Source organism: Thunnus maccoyii, chromosome 17 (genome assembly GCF_910596095.1).
Source record: "Thunnus maccoyii chromosome 17, fThuMac1.1, whole genome shotgun sequence".
Classification (NCBI taxonomy): Eukaryota; Metazoa; Chordata; class Actinopteri; order Scombriformes; family Scombridae; genus Thunnus; species Thunnus maccoyii.
Window position 1 is genome coordinate 1616465 of NC_056549.1, and position 23536 is coordinate 1640000.

A 23536-nucleotide genomic window follows, 5' to 3' on the forward strand; every position below is an offset into this window, starting at 1 on the left:
AGGGCGAAGACCCTATTGTTTTTCGTGTGTTTGTTTCTTTCTTATTATTATTCTTTATTAATCCGCCACTTTAACTCTAAATTTGACCCCCTAAACATGCTCAAAAACTCACCAAATTTGGCACGCACATCAGGTCTGGTGAAAAATTTGATAAAATGTAAAAATTAACCCCCGAAGTGCCAAAATGTGCTCTCTAGCGCCACCTATGTATCGAAAACGGCCGCCACGGCCCGTAGGAATGTCGTAGAGAGATCGAACCAAAACTCAATTATTCGTCTCATCAAGACCTACAAATCATACGCTGACACCCCTGACCTAAATCCAACAGGAAGTCTGCAATCAGCTTTTCAAAATAAGACTTTGCCCCAATTTTGGCCCCCGAACAAACGCTATCTCCTCCGAGGGCGTTAATGGTATCGGCTTCAAACTTTAATACATGACTTATCACACTGTGTTGAGCAAAAGTTATTAAAAACTTTGTAATAACTCGAACGGTTTAGATCTAATAAGCCCTGAAAGTTGGAGTGCGACATTACACCTTACAATGTAAACCAATGGGGAGGCAATCTCTGGGCATGGACTTTGTGCCAAACTGGGGCATCTGGCGTCTAAACTATAAGTCCGACCACTTTCAAACCTGTATCAATGGATTCGCGACGAAAATTCCTACAAAAAAATGTGATTTTTATGTATGATTTGGCCAAAGTCATGGGATTTATGAGGATATTTCACGAGAAGCGTTCTCTAAAATCCTCCTCTCCAACTGCTCCTGGTGATGTCACTCCTTCAGTGCTGTGAAACATTCCGCAATACACACTCATTATAAAATCACAGGAGGAGCAAGAAAAGACTTTAAAACTCACACTCTAATATCTCAAAAACAATAAAAGATAGAAAACACATGTAAATTCAGGATTTGTAGGTCAAAGTCTCGTGGCTCATTTAAAGTTCAAATGAAGTTTGTATCTAAAACTATGTGGAAGCAGTAAATGTTCAAAAAGGTGTGGGTTCGCTCACACTCTCCATTCAAATATATGAGTATTTTTCTGTGTCCAGCTGCAGTTACTTATTGTCTCTACACACCTGACAGTACACATGTCAATCAAACTTTCAAAATAAAAGCACACCACACTTGTAAGAAATATCCCTCATTTTTAAAAAGCGTGATCTGATCCCGACGGGCCAGAGTGCAACAGGAAGTATCATGCGTCGTTCTTTGTTGTATTACTCCTAGGAAATTTGGCCGATGCACCTGAAATTCACTCAGCTAAGATGTAAGACCTTGGTGATGCTACATTGGGCAGGTCATGACCCATGACCAAACGCCGTTGCCATGGCGACACATCCTTCGCCATGAAATACGATGCTGTATTTTAGGGATAAGGGATGGGTCTACAGTCACGAAACTTGGCACACATGTCTGGAGCGACACCAGTTAAAATCCTGGATAGGTCATTTGCATAGACGTGACAATATGGCTCAACAGCGCCCCCTTGAAAATTTCAAAATTGTAGCCCCGCCTTCCAGATTAACCTAGGAAAATGAAATTCGGGAGGCTTATGTATCATGTCAAGACGCACAAAAAAGCCTCTTGGAGCCATATCGTAAGTCCTACAGGAAGTCGGCCATCTTGATAAAAGTGGTCATTTTTCGCGTTTTTTTGACCATTTGGCATACCTTGTATTTTAACGAACTCCTCCTACAGAATTCATGGTAACAACTTCAAAATCAGTGTGTGTCATCTACAGTAGTGTGTGATCAAAAGTTATCAAAACATTTACTTAGCATTGAAGCGTGTGGCCGTGGCGTGGCGTTGAGTTTTGATGTTTCGCCATGACAGGTGAAAGTCCTATAAGTTTAGTGTAAATGCTCGAGTCTACACCAAACTTTTCATGTTTGATAAGACTCCCAGCCTGAACATGTCTAAATAGCAATATTCAGTCAGTGATGAAAACTGGCTCCATAGCGCCCCCTACGAAATTTCAATGCAGCAGCCCCTGCAGCATGCAGAGTAGGTCATTGAGGATGCGACGTTAATCTCCCCTTGCAATGTCTGAAAACAGACCAGGTCTGGGGACATCTATATGCCCGTGACAGAAGCCCTTCACCAGCGCCGAGCCCCGACATACGCAAGGACGCGAGGGCCCGATCATCGCTGCTTGCAGCTTTAATTTAATTTTATTTTTTTTATGTCATTGAATTACTTAGTTTCCTCTTTTTGTCCCTCAAACCTGCCCGCATGTTACTGCTGGAACAGCTTTAAAACGAAGTGTGGAGACACTGTAGATCTGACTATAGGAGACTAATATGTTGCTGTTTTGAGTTTGTTTTCAATAAAGTTGAGGGAAAAAACAAACTAAAAAAAGGACCTGATGATGAGTAAATAGCGTGCATGCTACCTGACACACTGGAAACACTGAATTATGAAACATGCTGACGGTTTTTTATTCTTGAAGTTGTAAATGAACTAAAACATGCTGGAATATTCTGTTCAAAGACACATCATCAGATGACAGTTTGACACGGTTTTTAGTTTATGGTTTAATCGATCAACAGAATATTAATCAGCGACTATTTTGATGAGCAAATAATTGTTTTAGTATGTTTTTAATAAAGGAAAGGTGACATAAAGTTGTTGTTAATAAAAAGACCTAAATCAAAACAATATATATTTACTGTGTGTCCTAACTATGCTTTAAGGAAGTGCTCCTTCTATTTAAATAAAAGCTCTAAATATTTCCTCCACACTGATTATATTCAGTCAATATATAGTACAGTGTTGTTCAGGTTTTTACACTGTATGTATTTTACGTGTGAAGCTGAAATGTCCGACGGCGTCTGAAGGCAGCAGTGAGTTTCTACATCCCACAATGCACCGCGCTTAGTGAACGTTTCCATAGAGACGCAGCTGGTAAGTGCTACCGAAATGTCACCTGGATCAAAAAATGTTTAACTTTAATGCAAAAAATGCAAGCAGAAGGATTCAAACCGGACTGGAGACGGTCTGTAGCTGCTGCTGCGGGACTCTGCGGGACTCTGAGGGACTCTGCGGGGTTCTGCGGGACTCTCAGCTCTCTCACATTTGCGGTTGAAGCTAAATTTGAGCAGTTTTTTTGTTCATCTTCGCTGTTATTCTGCTGCATTAACCACACAATCACGTGGTTTCTAAATAACAACAAACATTAAACACTGAAGCTGCTGCTGTAAGTTACAGCTCAGGTTATCTGTTGTTTAGATGTTACATTAATGTTATAATGAAAAACTCAAACAACAACATGACGACATAATAAGAAACGTTGCTGCTGTAATTGAGCCTCAGAAGGTTTTTACAGCTGCAACGATGAGTCGATTAATCAGTCGGTCGATCGACAGAAAATTAATCACAATCAAATAATCGCTTCAATCATATCTTAATAAGGAAAAACATTTGTCTGTTGCAGCTTTTTGAAGCTTTTATGTGTCAAACACAATAATAATAAGTTGAATATTTGTGGAGATTATAGAGATTATAACTGATATTTTTCTCTATTTTCTCAAAAGACTTAAAGGTTTTCAATAAGCCTGTTGATGAAGATGAGAGAAGACTGAACGTTTCACTATGAAGACGATGGAGCTGTTTTACTCCTGAATATAGAAGCTCAGATATAGAATGAAAAGAGCATCTTAATAAACTAGAGAGTCTGAACTTTGCTGTTGAACTCTCAATTTATATGTTTCTGCATATACTGTAATGTATAATTGTTATTTCTTGCACAACAGTTTTTTTTTTTAAATATCCAACAACCATAAAGAAAACAAAGTAAAATACACAACTTCATCATCAGCTTTTATTTGCATGTTGTTAAGTTATAAAATGGTTCTTTTCTATTTCAGCGATGTCTCAGCTGACGGCTGAAGACGAGCTGGAGTTACAGTCTCTGCTCAAGCAGCTTCTGAGAAGCGTCAGCGACAGGATCTCTGGAGCTCCGTCCACCGAATGTGCTGAAGAGATTCTTCTTCACCTGGAGGAGACTGACAAGAACTTCCACAAGTAAAACCCATCAGACTCCAGACGGAGCAGCTAGAGGCCTCGTGTGAAAGAATTTCCTCTTTTAATATGACATGTTGGTCTAATCTGTTCTCTGCTATTCTTCCCAGTTATGAGTTTGTAAAGTACCTCCGTCACTATGTGGAGAATTCACTGGGAACTGTGGTGGAAGAGGAGACGAAGAACTTGACCAGAGGAGATGGACAACATGCGATCGGTTCAGGTCACGACACCCTGATCCACGCCGTGACCCGCAGGACCAGAGAGTCGGCTGAGTGAGTTCAGACCAAACGCTGGCGTCGTCATCCTCACTTCTCTCTAAATGTTCATGACTTCTTCTGGGGAAAAAAACTCACAGATAATCATTCAGTTTAGTGTCTAATCGTCTGTATAAAACCATTTAATGCCCCTGAAAACCAACAGGAATCACACACTTCAAACTTTTACGGAATGAGTTTAATGAAATGAACGATGATACTTTTCTGTCTTTGTCAGGTACCAGCAGATGATGCACACTCTGAAAAACAGCATGATCATGGTGGTGGAGTCTCTGATCAATAAATTTGAGGAGGACCAGCTGAGGAAGGAGGAGATGCACCGAGAGAAGCAGCACAGTCAGTCCAACAGTCAGTACACAGACAACTGCTCTGACAGCGACTCCTCCTTCAACCAGGTAGACATACAGTAGCTCTCTATTCATTTATTGCCTAAAATTCTTGTTAATGAGGGTTGTATCTCTGTCATTCTCTGGATGGCTTTGTTCTTTCAGTGTTGATTCAGGCTATGGTGACAGCGTACAATAAATCCATCCAGTGACCTCTGAACCTGCTGCTGCCAGACAATAGGAGCTCTTTTAAGTTTGTTTTATGGTTTATTTTGATTGTTTTTTTTTTTCTTTTCCAGAGTTACGCGTTCATCAGACAAGAGCAGCTGCAAGCTTTGGCTGAAAAACTTGACTCCAGCAGACCCAAAGAGGTAGAAAGAGTCATTTATACACAGATGTTATGATGTGCACATGTTAAACACGCTGTGAACACAATGATCAGTTCCTGATCTTCATCGTCAAGACAAGAGGAAATTATTATGAAAACACAAAACCATGAAAACCATAAAAACACATCAAGACAATAAAAGACAAGTGCAAAAAAGAAAAAATTTGAACTTTAAATGAGTCACAAGACTTTGACCTACAAATCTTGAATTTACATGTTTTTTCTATATTTTATTGTTTTTGAGATATTAGAGTGTGAGTTTTAAAGTCTTTTCTTGCTCCTCCTGTGATTTTATAATGAGTGTGTATTGCGGAATGTTTCACAGCACTGAGGGAGTGACATCACCAGGAGCAGTTGGAGAGGAGGATTTTAGAGTACGCTTCTGGTGAAATCTCCTCATAAATCCCATGGCTTTGGCCAAATCTAACATTAAAAATTATATTTTAGTAGGAAATTTCATGGCGAATCCATTGATACAGGTTTGAAAGTGGTCAGACTTATAGTTTAGACGTCAGAAGCCTCTGTTTGACACAAAGTTCATGCCTCCTCATTCCTTTACATTGTAAGGTGTGATGTGGCACTGCAACTTTCAGGGCTTATAAAATCCAAACCGTTCAAGTTATTACAAAGTTTTTAACAACTTTTTTACAACACATAAGTCACCTATTAAAGTTTGAAGTCGATACGATGGAGAGCACATTTTGGCACTTTGGGGATAATTTTAATGATGTGTGTGTCAAATTTGGTGAGTTTTTGAGCATGTTTAGGGGGTCAAATTTAGGGTTTAAGTGGCGTAATAATAAAGAAAGAAACAAACACATGAAAAACAACAGGCTTTTGGGCTCTGTCCCTAAAAAGAAAAGCAGTGCTGATGTGGGACGATGTTGTGTACCTGAATGATGCAGGTGTGTGTGTGCGTGTGTGTGTGCAGGTGCGTTGGGAGGCCCTGCAGGTGCTCTGCTGCGCTCCTCCGTCTGACGTGCTGAGCTGTGAGAGCTGGAGCGGCCTGCGCAGGAACCTCTGTGCAGCTCTGACCGAACCCGACCTCAGCGTGAGTCCTCACGTACCGACAACGCCGCAGCCACATCCTGTAACGCCGTCCCGCAAATTCATGTTTAATTTATTCATTTTTCCACAGCGGATTGGCAGACGGATAGTGATAAACCGGCTAATTAAGGAGATAACAGATAATAATAATCCTGGTGATTGATGAACTAGTTGGTAACTAATATGTAATCTGGTCTCTCAGTTCAGGCTGCACCTTATTTTTGTGAAAATCTAGTTTAATTTCCTTGTTTAATTTTCCTCCTGATTAAAAATTGTGTTATTATATATGAAGTTGAAGTTTATTTTAATTAAACTTCCATGTTTAATGAGTCATTACTTGACAAACAAGTAATGAGTCATTAAACGAGTACAGATGATCAGAGTGTGTCGTCTCTCTTCAGGACAACGTGCTTCAGTTCTTTGCTAAAAGCTTCTCGTCTTCTCCGCTGAACGTGACCCGAGAGATCTACACCAGCCTGGGTACGACCCTTTATTATATATATTATATATATATATATATATGTATGTATATATGTATATATGTATGTACAGAACCCCCAAATTTGAGTTTGAAACATTTTTCATCAGTAGAAATGACATTTTAAAGTGTCAGCTCCAGTTTTTACTGTAGAGTCTTCTTCTAGTCGTGATGGTTCTAGTTTTAAGTGGTTTTCATTGGCACCGTATAGTTTTACAGTTTTGAATTGTTGTAATATATTGTAAAATGTCTTTAATTCATACTGTACTATGTAGTATAATATATAATATACGCTGCTATTATCTTGCATTAAAGTGTGTTTTGACTCTTGATGTGCAGCTAAAAGTGTGGAGTCGACTTTTCTGTCTCACAAGCTGAACTTTCCGAGCGGCTCAGCCGTCGTCGACATCAACAGACCTGAGATCAGCCGACCGCTCAAACAGGCACTTTTTTTATTTTTTTTTAATTGAACCTTTATTCAACCAGGAAGTCTCTTGAGATACATCATCTCCTTTTAACAGCGAGACAGAACGACAGCGTACAATAAATGTCACATAGTTGCATCTCACATCTTCCAGCTAACACGGTGAGTCGTCAGCCAAACGTTTGATATATTTCTCTCTCCCGACTTTCTTCCCTCAGATTCGATTGATGAACGACTTTCAGAAGGAGGTGACGACCTTTTGGATCCGACATCCGGAGAAGTGAGTTATCAGCAGACCATCAGTCACAACCTCAGACGTAAACTAAGTGAAATGTGACAAAATGTGATGCAGACGGTGCACATGTGTAGCTACCTGAGCTCTACAAGTATAACACTACAGGACACCACTAATTCTGAGAGTTTTTTGAGTTTATTCCAGTTGAAGTTGTAAAAGAAAACTGAATAATAGGTTATCATTTGATGTATTTCTTCAATATATCATACATGTTTCAGACAGTGTTTAAGTTCAGTTTAGTGTTAGTTTGTGTGTGCTATGTCTATTCTAAACTTAGTTCTTTGCTGTGTAAGATGAGGCAGTTGTGTGTCTAACAGTTAAGTTTATTTTGTTATACCCTTACCTGAGCCAGTGATAAGATAAACTGTAGTTATGTAGATGTTTATGTGTAAAACTGATAAGCTTTAGAGGATAGTGTGGTTTGTCCTTAATTTAATATAGTAGTAATGTTATTTTGTGATGTTACTTGGTGCATGCTTATGTACTGTCATATATGGTCGTGAAGAAAGTCTGTTCCTAGGTTAGCTGAACTTTTGACTTATGTTTCTATCTGAGGGTTGCTGACCTGTAAGGTTAGTAAACAGATGTCTTAAATTCTGTACGAGCAGTATTTAAGGGACTGGTTAAGTGCCAACCTTTCAGACAAAGAAAAGATAGCTAGGTGGTATCTCTGTCTCCAGAACTATGATGCATTATACTTCTGATTGTGTTATTTGATTACACTATTTCATAACCTGACAATGCTCTCTTTGTGTGTTTATTGAGTGATCAGCAATTTCCCATTACAAAGTGTACTTTACTTATCTATAATAATAATAATAATAATAATAATAATAATAATAATAATAATAATATGTATATTTGGTCTCATTCTTCCTTTCCTGCTTTAGGTACATGGAGGAAGTTATAGAGAGCACTTTCTCCCTTCTGTCCTTCCATCATGAACTTGGTTCAGCTTCACCTCGGACAGAGAAGATCTTGGAACCTGTTCACTTATTGGCCTTACTGGATATTAAAGCCACCTGGTTCAAAAAATGGATGGTGTGTATTATAACTTAACATGCGTTTCTGACTTGTGCAGGATGCATTTTTGTACATGTTATCATGTAGATTTATTGCACATAAGGATTTATTTGTGTATTTTTATGTCTTGTTCATATTCAGCACGGCTTCTACAGTCGGACTGTGGTTCTCAGACTCCTGGAGAGAAAATACAAGTCTCTGGTGAGTGTTTCACATAATAATCAATATCTCTAAGCAACCAAATGATCAAACGTCTTTCCAGAAGGTTTTCAAACCCTCGCCCCCCCCCGCTGAGGCATCTGAAACTGCAGCGTTATAGAAAGAGTGCAGAATGATTTAGAAAAAGGTAGAAAGCAGGAGCGAACTGAGTTCTGCTCGCAGGGAACAAACACAGTTCCTCTGAGAGGCTGATGGACGACCTGTTTCCAGCTGCAAATACACATTTCCTGGTTTCATCCTCCAGCCTATTAGAGAAGCTGAATTTGCTCTTTCAGTTTTTTCGCCTGAACCGACTCTTCCGAGGTGTTGAAATTGGAAATAGATGTATTTGTTGGGTTATGTGTAATTCACTCAGCCGAACGCTTGCAGGTCAACGCGGGAGCATCAGAGACAAGAGGCCGCAAGAGCCGAGAACCACTTTGTCATTTTAAGAATTGATTCTTTAATCCTGCCTCTTAAAGCTCCTTCTGAACTCTGGCTGTGACTGCAGGGAGGATTACTGTGGAATCACTTCTACAACTTTCTCTAAAGTAACTGTCAATAACTTTTTTTTTTTAAAGCGCTGGAAGCCTGAACTACTCCTGCATTGCAGTGCATTGAAATTCCCGAAGGTTCCTGGATTTATATAAACACTAAGAATGATTCTCGTCCCAATAGAAGAAGCTGCATTGATCATCTGTTCCTCAGTGAGCTTGTTGTTTTCAGCCTGTTCACAGCAGCAGATTAGTAGACGTCGTCTCATTCAGCCAGTTGTTGTAATATATTTTTTTTCCCAGATCGTAGCAGCTCTCCAGCAGTGTATCCATTACAGTGAATCCTGTGAACGTTTCACAAACGAGTCATCTGATCCTCAGTCGGCGGAGCAGCAGCAGAACGCTGGTGAGTAACAACAGTCTGAAGTCTCTCAGGCGTAAATACCAATCTGCACTCCGCGTCTCACTCTGTGTGCTAAACATCAGCACATTCACAGTAAAGCTGCATTAATGCGTCCTGTGAAACAAAGCAAAAAATAAAACACTCAGGCTGAACTACTGCGGACGTCTAATGAGAACGTGATGCTTCATTTGAAAGCTGCGGGTGTTAAATGTATTTGTACTCAGACTCTGCCGTCGTCGTGCAGCCGCTGCTGACATTAAAAAACAGAGGAAACAACATTAAAATGAAGAAAGAAAAGAAACAACAGACAGAAAACTATCAGCATTCAGGAAGAGACACCAAATAAATAATAAATAAACTGAAGTTCAAGCAGAAAAGACAAACAGATATTTAAGAACCACAAGTATAAAAATAATACTGATACAATCTGAGGCAAAATGTTGCTGGATGTACTTCAGTCTCACAGGTTAAAAACAGGAGGAGTGAGGGTTTTAATTGTCACTTCAGCTGGTTTTATAGATAACAGAAGAGGTTAACGGGAGGCAGATTTCACTTGTTGATGTGTTATTTAGCTCCTACAGTCGGAGGAAGTAACGCAGGAAGAAGAGTAGCAACGCGCCAAGAAAGGCAGGTGAGAAGAAGAACGCAAGCTAGCAAACACAGATAAACGATGCAGGATTTAAAATATTTAAGATGCAGATGTTTTATGAGGAAGGAAATGCAGGTTTGTTAGATATTAGATAAGATAAACTCCATGTTGTACCTAATTAGACTCTATAAGGAATTCAAAAAGCTTCAGATAATAAAATGTTATTGATCCTCATCAGCTGAAGAAGGCCGTGAGATGCATGTGAAAGCTCAGGAAAACTTGGATTTTTGAGTGAAGATTATTTAGCCACACAACTGCTCTCAAAGTCAAAACAGCTCTGAAATAATCAGGATAATTATCATTAATTATTATTATTCACTCTAATATCTTAAAACTACATCATCACTGTGGAGAGAATCTGTATCCATAAACTGCTGCACTCTGATGGTTTATTTACGGTAATTAACCTAATTTTGCAAAATGAACATGGTAAATTGAGGATTTATGATAAAACGCTGCACATCCAGTCACATATTTAAGTGTGAAAATGCAGTAAATGAGAGTGAAGGAGGCGGGAGACGGGGCGTAAGGGTGTCGGTGCGTTATCTGCTGGGAGCCAGCTGCCTCCTGCAGACACAGAACATTTTGACCTTGTCTCGGATGAGCAGAGATACGTCGACTTCCTGCCACCTGATACGCTGCTCATAAAAGAATAAGAGTTCTCTGAGATGTGCTTCTTTCAGATTCCTGAGGCTCTTCAAGGATGACACTTTTCAGGCTCATTTTATTATAGAAGCTTTAAATATTGTGGAATATTAATGAAATATCTGCACATCACAACTAGGACACTCATCATGGTTTATTTATTTAGCATATTAGTTCATTTGAACATGCACATTTATGTTTTTTTTTTGTCGTGCAACACTTGAATATTTGGGCCTTTGGATAGTAACAGCTTGCAAACAGTATCAACAATATTTGGAGAAGATGGAAATATTATGAGACTGTTTGTTTAAATTTTAAATAGTTATTTTGTGTTTCAGGCTCCGTCCAGCGGAGCGTCTATACAGGAAAGGAGCTCGAATACGTCTTCTTCGTCCACTCGCTTTGTGTTTTGGGGAAACTCCTCATCTACACTAACGGGAGAAAACTGTTTCCTGTCAAAGTGAAGAACCGTAAAGGTGAAACTCTTCTGTTCTCTTCACAGCAGTGTTTGTGCTGTGTTGTTTTTTTTTAAATTTCTTACATAACTTCACTAAAAGAAATGAACATTTTTTACTGTAGTTAATGTCTAAACCCTGTAAAGAGCTGAATAATCTATATTGTCCTTTTACTGGCAGCTGCAGGAGAAGAAGAATTCACTAATGGTTCGACTTAAAGGGACGAATAGATGATGAGGTGCAGGTCATATCTCTCTTTTAGTGGTTTTACTGGGAAAGTTATCCCTCTGATCTTTACAGCAGATAATCTCATTTTACACTGGTACCACTCCCTGTTAGGCTGTGCAGTGATGGTCTACCTCCAACCTCGTTTAAATCACTGATAACGTTACGTAACAGCGTGAATGATACACTGGCAGACCTTTAAAACAGAGTCATTGTTTGCTGTTGCTGCACTGAGCCCTTTTTATTCAACCTTCCTCTTAGTCATTCTATCAAATCAGTCAAATCATTAATGTTGGGATGGTTTTTTATTCGGGTCACTCTGTGGACTCTGTGAGTCCGTCCGCACCCTGAGGTGACACCAACACCAGTTTCTCAACCACATGAGTCATGTGGATGTTTTCCTCGATACAAATGTAATGGCAAATAATTATCATCATTAAAGTCATCGTCGTTAGTACGGGCTGTGAATGGGACTGTGACTAACAATTATTTTTATTATAAATCGATCTGTGGATTCTTTTTCTGATTGGACGTATCATTTAGTCTGAAAAAGTCAGAAAATATCACAATAATCACAGTTTCTGAGAGCCCAAAGAGTCTTCTTATCGCTTATTGTTTGGGCGGCTGTGGCTCAGGAGGTAGAGCGGGTCGTCCACTAATCGGAAGATCAGCGGTTCGATTCCCGGCTCCTCCAGTCCACATGCCGATGTGTCCTTGGGCAAGATACTGAACCCCACATTGCTCCTGATGGCTGAACCATCAGTGTATGAATGTGTATGAATGGTTAGTTTCCTCTGATGGGCAGGTTGGTAGCCCCTGTACCATTCAGCCTATGAATGCGTGTGAATGGGTGAGTGTGTGATTTGTAGTGTAAAAGCGTTTTGAGTGGTTGGAAGACTAGAAAGGCGCTATACAAGTACAGACCAGTTACCATTTATTTTGATCAACCAACAGTCCAAAACCCAAATATAGTCAATAAAGAATGATATAAAACAAAAAAGCAACACATTTTCATATTTAAGAAAATTCAATTGGCAAATGTTGTGTGATTTTATTTGATGAATGATGATCAATAACATTGTTGTTGATTAATTTTAAGGTGATCGACCAATCAGTTAATCAACAAGCTCCTTCAGCTCTGATATGTGTATGTGTTATGGTGTATAATATGAAATATGAAGACATGCTTGTAAAATGTAATATAGATATATTTGACTTGTTCCAGACACATCTGTTTTAAAATTCACCAGATCCTAAAACTCATCCTGGAAACAAAACTGCAGCCGCTGTTAATGTCCCCATCTAGACACTCAGTAACCAGACTGATTTACTTATTCATCATGTGTTTCAGATCCAGTCAGCCTGACAGACCTGGTTGTCATCCTGATTAACATCATGTACCAACACCCCAAACCCCCGCACAGTGATGCGTCACACACAGGTGAGTCCCCCCACAAAGATATAACCTGCGTCAATGAGTTTCAGCCTCCTCCCTGGTGACAGTCCAGACAGTGAGTCTGGGATCAGGGACCGTTCCTCAGACCATATCTTTAATCTCTTAACCTTGCACTGAGTTATGCAGCACTACTTTCTCCTGAGACCTTCCTTAATGCTCCATTCATTCTCATGAATTACACCGACCGCAGCAGTGATCGGTGATCAATGATCCACCTTGACTTTGTCAAAGGATCGTCACCAACTGCAGAGTCATGCTGAGTGAGTCATAGATTCATATTAATATTTTACCTGCAGTCTGATAAGATAAGAGTTTATTCAGAGCAGCGTCATGATGCTGCAGAATGCAATCCCTAAAATATTATTAAGAATGAAGTATCAACAGTAACTTCATCTTATCTTAGATTGATCCACCTTTAAGTTCCTCATAGACACATGTATAAACTTATGTAGAGGGTTCTTAGATTTATTATTAACATAAAACAAAAAAAGCACACCACATCTACATATAAAACCTACAAAAATGGAAATGAACCGTGAATGCACATGCAGAATGCAGTTTTTACTGTCTGTTTTAAAAAATAGATGAATTGACACGCGTGTAATTCAGCTTAATAAAATGTAGACACGATATAAACAGAAAGTGCTTTTAAGTTCTGTTGGAAAAGGGTCATAATTCACTGGTTGTTTTTTTTTTTTCAGACTCATTGTCGCCAAGCAGTCTGGTGATGGAGCTGCTGTGGATGTTGTGTGAGAGGACAGAATGTGCTGCAGAGTGTCTCCATCACACCGCTGTGATAGAGACGCTGCTGGCTCCTGTTATAGCTCTGCTCAATGGACAGCAGGTAAAACACAACCACACCGACTCAATAAAGCTTCTTTATTACAGTAAAATAGACAAGCTGAAATTCTAGTGTTTCTCCTGCCATGTAAGTTAGATCATCTTCCCTCAAACAACCACTAACCCAAAACTGAGCTTCGTAATGGTCTCAATGTTATTTACGGGTCTTTCACAACCTGAGGATTATAATTCTGAGGAAGATGCTGAATGTTTAATAGAGACTTAATCTTTTGGTGTTTCAAGATTTCTGACTGTGGCACAAAATGTCAGAATAGAGCAGCTTCAGGTGTCATAAATACATCAACCTGTAACCGGTCTTTCATTAACCTTCCCCCAATCTACATATCTTCCTGACTCTAAATGTGAATCCTACAACTAAAAACATATCCTAAACTTATCCTAAACGTATCTTAAACGTATCCTAAACATATCCTAAATATATCCTAAACTTATCCTAAATGTATCTTAAACGTATCCTAAACATATCCTAAACGTATCCTAAATGTATCTTAAACGTATCCTAAACATATCCTAAACATATCCTAAACTTATCCTAAATGTATCTTAAACATATCCTAAACATATCCTAAACATATCCTAAACTTATCCTAAACATATCCTAAACATATCCTAAACATATCCTAAACATATCCTAAACATATCCTAAATGTATCCTAAACATATCCTAAACATATCCTAAACATATCCTAAACTTATCCTAAACATATCCTAAACATATCCTAAACATATCCTAAACATATCCTAAACATATCCTAAACATATCCTAAACATATCCTAAATGTATCCTAAACATATCCTAAACATATCCTAAACATATCCTAAACATATCCTAAACATATCCTAAACTTATCCTAAATGTATCCTAAACATATCCTAAACATATCCTAAACATATCCTAAACATATCCTAAACTTATCCTAAATGTATCCTAAACATATCCTAAACATATCCTAAACATATCCTAAACATATCCTAAATGTATCCTGAATGTATCCAAACTGACAGTTTTTTAACCTTGATTCCAACACGAAGTCTGAATCCTGAAGTGTTTGTTATAATCAAGCTGCAACAAGCAGCTGTTCTTTATTTTTTTAAGCACTTTGTCTCAGCAGGACAGTTTTTTTATCATCAGTCAGCGTTTCACAAACTGTTTGGAATAATTGAAGCTCGCTTCTGAAAATATAACAGCTTTTTCATATTTCCATCATCATTGAAGTTAATGATGTAATTTCAATTTTCAATATCAGCTCATCCCTCTCGGGGATTTCGCTCGTGTCTGACACTGTTGGGTAATGTTGTCTGTTTATTTCTATGTGGTTTTCAGGTCAAATTAAAGTCTCCTGCAGCAACACTGACGCTCATCGCTGACGTTCTGGCTCGCATCGCAAACACTGACAGAGGATTAGCTCTCTTCTTGTATGAGAAGAATCTGGTTATAGCCCACAGTGAGAGGTGAGACGCTGTGATTGAAGTATGATCAAATACAAAGTGCAATTTTGTATTCTTGATGGTAATGAATAAATTACATTTCCCAGACTCGGCTAGAAGACTTCAGTGTAGAGTTAAGTTTGCATAACAAATCCTTCTGCTTCTGCACAGAGAGCAGATTAGACCTGAGGATATAACTGCTTTGTCAATCACTGGGATTATATCTTTGATCCATTCAAGTGTCATTATAGCAAAAAACTCTTAAATAAATAGGTTTTGTTAATGGCTCCGGGTTAGTTTAGTATTCTGTCGGCTGGCTCTGACCTCAGCTGGGTCAATCTGTCCAACCTGAAACAACATCCTGAACAGTGACACTTTCACCAAGGCTTGTTTTGACTAAAGTGCTCTAGTCTGGCATTTATTTCTCTGTATGAACGCTGCCTCCTTTGAGAAATATGTTGAGCTAATGAGAGTTTATGAAAGTGCTCTAGAGATCTTAATCTGTCTTCTTACCCAAAAAATGTAGAGATGTTGCACAGACAAGGAAATCCTGTCAGTTTGATGAATTAAAACTCAGGAAACTTAACAAATGCATCACTTACAGTAATAAAGGAAAGTACCTGAATGTAATTAACTGGAGAAAACAACCAGGAACAACAAAGCACCTCGCTGCTAGATGCTACTAAAAATCCTTCACACTGGTCCTTTAACTTCTCCACCATCAGTCACCTTGAGGCTCTGAACCCTTTGTACATTTTTCCAAACATTATTACACACGAACATGTGTCTATCTTGGATCTCAGTATCTTCTCTCTTTATCTGTTTTCTGTCTCGTCTCCAGAACCTTTGCTGCTCATGTGATAGTACAGTTCACCCTGAAGCTGCTGGATAAGGAGCTTTCATCGCCGAGTCAATCCGACGTGTCTCATACATTATGTGGAGCCTTTATCTTCGTCTGTAGGCAGATATACAACACCTGTGAGGGTTTACAGGTCCTCCGACTGTACGGCCTGCACAAGGCTGTAGCTGCTGCATGGAAAAAGGTACCTGCACCTTATTTCTGGATATCACACTGATCAGACTGGAAACAACCTGCATGACTCATAGTTGCAGATGCTTAGTGAATGATCTGATCTTGAGTGTTTAAAGAATAGACTGAAAAAGACCATAGTTATTTTTAGGGGAATGTATCAGATAATAATATATAAGATAAGATTATAAAGTGCTTTGACAGTAAATCATCTCTGGAGAAACAGGATGCGATAAAATAAAATCAGGTAAAAACCAACAGAAACAGACAAAAAGTGGAGTCATGCAGGCGTCAGCTGAAACCAGGATGTGCTGAAGGGTAAAAGTGTGTTTTAAGGAGAAAAGAGGAAAGAGACTCTGAGCCTAATCTCTTCAGGCAGATTGTTGTTTTTGTTTCAAAAAAAATCTGCTTCTGCACAAAATCTCCCAGTCTGCCTTGAATGGAGGTTTGCTCGGCTGACTCAAAAGTGTTTTTAAGTACTTTATGCAACAAAAAAAACTCAAATATATTAAAAATCATCATGAATAGACAGATACTGTAAATGCAAGAAGTGAGACCCTTTCTTGGAGAGCCCTGCTTGACTAATCCCCCCCATAAAAACATTGTAAGAAGAATATCTAATGGAGGGGTGTCCACCTCTAATGATCACTTTTACTCCTGTCATGTTTCATTTGCTTGATGAATGCAGCGTCGTCTCTTCATTCATTCACCGTAGCAAGAAAAGCACCGCCGCCGCTCACACATGGAGGGCGTTAACTGAGCCTTTTTAATTTGCTTCATTTAGTTTTTAGAATACCGGGACTGTCAGGATTAAGCATCAAAATCAGAATCCCTTTAACTGATACGGTACGTACCGAGAAACAAAACTGAAAATCAAAACTTGAAAATTGAATGTGCAACCAAAACCAAACGTGTCAACCATTCCTGCTACAAGATGTAATTATTTTAGAAAAGACTTGTTGTGAAACTGCTGCTACAAGGAAGGAGACGATCCCACCTAATGTCTTAACTTTATTATCCAAAACTTTCATGTCAAAAATTAACTTGTATGAGACAGCGTGGCTTCAATCTGCAGCCTTTTTTCCTGCTGACTTCCTCCTGACTTCACCCAGTCTGTGTTAAATATTAATCACCAGCCTGCACGTACAGGACAGCATGTACTGCATGATGTCTCAAATCCAAGTCCACATCTACTCTGCTGATGTCACGTAGTGTCATTACAACCTACTGTTGACTTCAGTCCCCCCGATACAGTAGAAACACACATCAACATGCCCCTAAAGTTTAAAGGAAGCATGTGATTTGAAGTAGTTCATAAAGCAAATAACAGTTAAAGGTTTGATTGACTATATCCACAGTTTTTTCCTCAGATGTGAATGTTGGTTTATGAACTATTTTAGTATTTATTCACAGTGAATTTACAATAATGGAGATTAAATCCATCTGCTAGATTAATTTTCAATGCTCAGTGCATTTCTAGGATGTTTTTTTTTAATTTGTTGGTTTCCTTAAGATTTAAGATGGTTTTCAAGTGTGACTTAACCAAGAAAGCATCATTAAGACAAACATGATAGGTACAACACTTAACAGAATATCATGAAAGACACACAAACACATGTAAAAACACTAAAATAAAACCATTTATGAAACCAAAAATACAAATAAAATCACAAACAAATCATCAGGTTTCTGAAATTGTCTTCACACTCCAGTAATCTGATATCAGTCTGTAGACTGTTCTCACACTGTGATGTGGATTAAAAACTAGTCTCAACTAAAACCTTTTTATTTCTAGACCAGTTCCTTGTCAGAAAGGGTTCTGACCCCGGTACCTGGAACCGACGCTGGAACATCCACTCAGGAACTTCAGAACATGTAAGAATCTCTACATACACACATAAATACATCTGAAGACCTGGAATTAAAGCAAAGATTAACCATAATTCAGTAATTACACAGGCTCATCTCTGCTCCAGTGAGCTGTTACTGCAGGATCATCAAAGAAGAATTTTGAATGATTATTAACTTGTTTTGTATTTTTTTGGATTTGTAATTTACAGCCTCTAACATGAAGCTATTCCTCTTGTCCAATATGACTGTAAACGTACAAACATGAACAGCTGTACTGGCGTGTGTGCATTAGGTAACACTGTAGTGACAGCTGTTTGACTCAAACCAACTAAACAATAATAACAGGCCCGAACGTCCACTGCATCCAGTGACGCTACGTCCAGCAGGTTCAAGATGTTAGACCATGATGCCAGGATACCATAAAGGTTTTTGACATCACCATTAATTTATCTCAGAGTAATATGTGATACAGCCTGTCATACTGTAGCTTAGCAACACAAACCGATCTGACAACTAAATAGCTCTGTTTTATTTCACCTCCTGTCAAGAAGGTTTCACTCAAAGCCAGCACAGGCCATGTGAGCTGTGTGCAATGTCGATATCAATCACTCTAAAGGTGTGTTAGTTTAGATTTTTATTAAATAAGGCCATCCTTAGAAACATAGACAATAAAATGAGATTCTGTAGACTCGCCCTTTTTGCTCAGATGTTCTGATGATGTGTATGTACACATCTCCACCCACAAGAAACGACACATCGACGCTCAAGAGCGTCTTCCAGATTAGATTTGGCAATCTTTATATATGTTATTTCTGATAAAAAAAAAGTTATGTAAACTGGCCTGGTTGGTAAATATGTGTGCTGGGTGGAGTTACATTAATGGGAACAAAGGTTTAAACCTGCAGTGTTGAACTTTTACATAAAAATGAACGTCTGTTACAGTGAAGTCAAACGAGTTCACACAATGCTGATTAAGCTTTTCACCACCAGATAAATCTCTCTGTGTTTCACAGTACACAGAGTTTTTAATCTGGAGTCGACATTCCTGCGCTGGCTGGATGAATCTTCCAGTTTCCAGTAGAAGCTGCTCTTCTAGACTGTCCTAATGTTAATGGACTGAATGGATCAAAGCAGGTGTCAACAGTGTTTTTGTAATACTGTCACTGCCAGAAGGGGAGACAAAAGTCCTGCACTGCAGCTTTAAAGTATTATATTATATTAACAGTTAACTTTCACTGCCAAGCAGGAAAGTTGGTGCAAACTCGCTTTGTGCAGCTTTCTTTAATATCCAGATGCAGAGAAAACCTGACATAGCTTCTGCAAATCCCCGCTGGGATCAATCAAGTTCTCCATCTATCTGTCAGCAGCAGTAACTGACGACGTGATGTGATCGCTGGGGCTTTTTGTCACTACTGAGCTTGTTCAGACTTTGCTTTGTTTTTACATTTCACATGCATTAGTGTCCCATCTGCTGCATCATTGTGATGATTTAACGTCACAGTGAACAAGAAAAAAGAAACTCTGAAGCTTTGAATCAATGTAAGGAAGCTGGTTTTTATGCTGAGCTATTGTTAAACAGAGCAAAGAACACAACAAACACTCCTGTCATGGTCACCTGTACGTTTCCCAGATTGATCACCTGTGTAAGGGATTGATGTCCTGTGACTTGTAGAAAACATAATAAAGCTGCTGTCTGTGTCTCATGTCTGAATGTGTAAAAGGCTCATCTGGGAGGAGACGCTGTTGGACAGCCTGCTGAACTTTGCTGCAACTCCTAAAGGTCTGCAGCTGCTCCAGCAGACAGGAGCCATCAATGAGTGCGTCTCCTACATGTTCTCACGCTTTACCAAGAAACTACAGGTAATAAAATATTTACGCTTCACCGTGCCTGAGCTGCATAATCTTCACTCATTCTTGTCTTTTACTTCACCAGTTTATATTTATGAAACCCAGTTTTCCAGCTGCACTGCTCTCCAGTACAAACATTTAGAAGGTTTGCAGTAATGTCGAGGCCCGTCAGACGTCCCAGTGGAGCAGTTTGCAGGATAAGTGACTCAACGTTACCTCAGCAGCCGTGCACGTAGAGTCCAACACCGCAAAAAAAAAACTACTAGCAAGGAAATCCAGATGTTGCTACAGTCATTTAGGCGTAAATTGCACCGGCAGTAGATTTAAGTTAAAAAGTGTGACTTTAAAGTTGGATGGAAGTTTTTCGTCAACTCTATGAAAGTCCTGGAAGAAATAACTTAGGCAGTGGCTCAGTTTTAATCCTTCTCACCAAAGTAATATTATGAAGTTCAAGGGAATATTTGCCATATCGATGGCCAAAGTGCAAAACCTCGTATCTGCAGAACTTTCTGATTGGTGGATTTCACTTTGGATGATGAGAACAAGGAAGGCTGATCATATTCAGTCTGTCTGCAAGATAATCAAGATAATCAAGATAATTAAGATAATTAAGATAATCCCGCCCTTCATTGTGACAGAAAAGTCACACAACAAAACAAAAACACAACGCAGAGTCTCTGGATGTGTAGAGAGGCTACAGCACGAATCACTGAACATTTATCTCCAGTGGAAGGAATTCTGACCCGAGTATCCTACAATGTAGTAACTTACATTTACTATATATTTTTACCTGAAAACAAACTTAACTTTATTTTTAATTTAATTTTAATTATTAACTTAATTTAGAGCATTGTTTTGTAGAACCTCTTCCAACTTGCACCAAGCGCAAAAGCTCCTATCTGCACTTTGCGAGGCATTAATATCTATAACACATAATATAATGATATAGTCCAAAAACAGTGTATTATGTATTTAGTGTCCTTAACAAATAGCATTCTGCAAGAAAACAAGTTGTTTTTAGTTTTCTCAAAAAAGTGCATTTTTCAAATCGGAGGTTTTGCTCTTCGGCCGTCGATATTATTGACTATTGATACGTACAGAAAGTCAACACTTAGAGCCACAGCAGAGTCTTCTGTTACATTAAATACACATTTAAAGTTACTGAAAAACATCAGCGGTGAGAGATCATCTTAAAGAGATAAACAGATATTAGATTTAAAGTTGTGCAAATTCATTATTTAATCACTGATAATAAGGCTTGAGGAAAAAAGACATTTATAACTAAAAACTGAATTATGAAAACGAGTAATTTAGTTTTTTTAGTTTATTTATGCACAGTGCTTTTAAAGCTTGTTTCCTGCACAAACTAAACCTTTTCTATATATAATAAAACATGCATGTATACAGTATTTCCAACATAATCTGTCTTAAAAACCTTCGTTCATTCTGTCGGCCCGTCGTCATCTCTAATTAATTCTGCAGACGTGGTAATTCGTCGCTGCTCCTCCTCGAGAGCGCCGTCATGTTTCCTGGAGACTGTTCAGTATTCAGCAGCAGCCTGGAGGCTGAGACACGCTGCTGCTGCTCCCACGCTGGCTTTCATTTATTAATCTCCGGACTCTACGTATGCCGTACATACGTAGTATTGTCCGTCATTCATATTGTAGACTCATTCTTACTACAAACCTTAGTTAATCCCCCCCCGGGCTTAATTTACTGCCATTGTTTACTCACTCTTGTAATTGCTTCTCTCATTTGGCATTTCACTTTAATTATAGAATGTAATCATATTTAGTTTATTTTTAGTTGTGACATTATGTTGTAATTAATGAATCAATTTACAGTTTGACTTCTCCTCAGCGCACTAAACTACATTATGTAGAAGCCTTTTCAGGACTCCAAAGTCTCACTACTTTTTATTTGATATAAGTAAAATATACCACATTACAATATTTCATATATTATATTATATATTATAAACATTAAGGGGGTTTGTGTGTTTTTTCTGAAGGTGAGCCGCTGTGAGAAGTTTGGATACGGGGTGATGGTGACTCAGGTGGCAGCGACTGCTCCCGGCGTGGCGGCTTTGCACAGTTCAGGTACTAAAGCACTAACACACACACTCTTACACACACACACACACACACACCAGCTCTTACCAGCTGTGATGCTTCAGGCTCGTATGGTAAGTTGTGTTTTTCTAGCCGTCGTGCAGCCGAGGGAGCAACGTCTTCGTCAAAGTGTTTCCCAGGATTAGTGGATGGAGGAAGGAACAAGAGGAGGTGTTACTGTACATGTCAGTCTTTCAAGATTAACAATGGAGGTGATATGAGCAGCTGTTTGAAGAGAAATATATGTCAGATTTCAATGTCTTCTTATCTTAGAAATGCTTTTTTTTCCCCAGATGTACATGTAGCATAGCTAAGTCTTATCTGTATGCATTTCACATAATGCTTGGTGACAGTGTGAAGGTGTAAAATTACACAAATATTTGAGGAGTCTAATGATTAAGACGTACATCGATCAGCCGTAACATTAAAACCATTAAATCAGCTGTGACCAGTGGATGCAGGACTCCACCAGACCTCTGAAGGTTCCTCTGGTATCTGGCACCAAGACCTCAGCCTGTCAGCTGTGAGGTGGAGCCTCCGTGGATCAGACTTGTTTTTCCAGAACATCCCACAGATGCTCGATCAGATTGAGATCTGAGGAACACCTTGAACTCTTCGTCATGTTCCTCAAACCATCCCAGTGTTTGCAGTGTGTCAGGATGTATTATCCTGCTGGAAGAGGCCGCTGCCATCAGGGAGAACTGTTGCTATGAAGGAGTGAAATTGTGTGACAGTGCTGAGGCAGGTGGTTTCCCAGCAGAACATCACTCAGAGCATCACACTGCCTCCGCTGGCCGGCATTCTTCCCATAATGCATTCTGGTGCCATCTCTCCACCGGGAAAATGATGCATTCATCAGACCAGGCCACCGTCTTCCATTGCTCCAGGGTCCAGGTCTGATGCCGGTTGTGGACAGTGGTCAGCATGGACAGTCTGACTGGTCTGCAGCTCCTCTGAGGGACCAGACAGTCTAGCCTTCACTCCCCACCTGCATCAATGATCCAGGACCCTGTCTCAGGTTCACCGCTTGTCCTTCTTTGGACCACTTTTAGTAGGCACTGACTGCACACCAGGAAGACCCCACCAGACCTGCTGTTGTGGAGATGCTGTCGTCTAGCCTTCACAGTTTGGCTCTTTGTCAAAGTTTCCAACACATCAACTTGAAGAACTGACTGTTCACTCGCTGCCTAATATATCAAACTACCTGACAGGTGCTATTTTAACAAGATAATCAATGTTATTCACTTCATCTGTCAGTGGGTTTAATGTTTTGGCTGATCGGTTTATGTTATATAATTGTCCACAGTTTAAATCTGGCAGCAGATCTTTATTTCATTTCTCTCTCCGTGTTTCCTGTTTCAAAAAAACGACCTGCTGTAACCTTTGAGTTTTCCTAATATTTTAAATCCTTGAATGCTGCTCCATTAAAATATTCAAAGCATTTTGGAACTCCACAAACTCACAAGTCAATATTTCTGCATATGAATCCAGCTGTGACCTTCTGGCTGGACGCCGTTGTGTTGCAGGTTTCGTGCGGGCGCTGGTGCTCGAGCTCTGGTCGGCTCTGGAGTGCGGCAGCGAAGACGTCAGGGTGGT

At 39.3% G+C, this 23536-nt stretch overlaps 1 protein-coding gene across 4 annotated transcripts in view; it reads left to right on the plus strand.

Annotated features, from left to right (window-relative positions):
* Positions 1-2205: 2205 nt before the first annotated feature.
* tbc1d32 (TBC1 domain family, member 32) overlaps positions 2206-23536 on the plus strand; it is an 83948-nt gene continuing 62617 nt past the window's right edge. For 2 of the 4 annotated variants that reach the window (XM_042389675.1, XM_042389678.1), the window contains exons 1-21: positions 2207-2911; positions 3874-4030; positions 4138-4302; positions 4523-4700; positions 4931-5002; positions 5951-6070; positions 6468-6546; positions 6884-6987; positions 7187-7248; positions 8154-8304; positions 8428-8487; positions 9282-9384; positions 11014-11151; positions 12707-12796; positions 13513-13655; positions 14997-15124; positions 15942-16143; positions 17926-18005; positions 19703-19841; positions 21841-21928; positions 23467-23536. The exon at positions 23467-23536 is cut by the window's right edge and continues 49 nt beyond it. In XM_042389675.1, the coding sequence (XP_042245609.1) occupies positions 3876-4030; positions 4138-4302; positions 4523-4700; positions 4931-5002; positions 5951-6070; positions 6468-6546; positions 6884-6987; positions 7187-7248; positions 8154-8304; positions 8428-8487; positions 9282-9384; positions 11014-11151; positions 12707-12796; positions 13513-13655; positions 14997-15124; positions 15942-16143; positions 17926-18005; positions 19703-19841; positions 21841-21928; positions 23467-23536 (2327 nt within the window). In that variant the 5' untranslated portion in view covers positions 2207-2911; positions 3874-3875. Of the gene's footprint in view, positions 2912-3873; positions 4031-4137; positions 4303-4522; positions 4701-4930; positions 5003-5950; positions 6071-6467; positions 6547-6883; positions 6988-7186; positions 7249-8153; positions 8305-8427; positions 8488-9281; positions 9385-11013; positions 11152-12706; positions 12797-13512; positions 13656-14996; positions 15125-15941; positions 16144-17925; positions 18006-19702; positions 19842-21840; positions 21929-23466 lie in introns of all 4 variants that reach the window. The other 2 variants (XM_042389677.1, XM_042389676.1) reach the window with 2 other exon arrangements.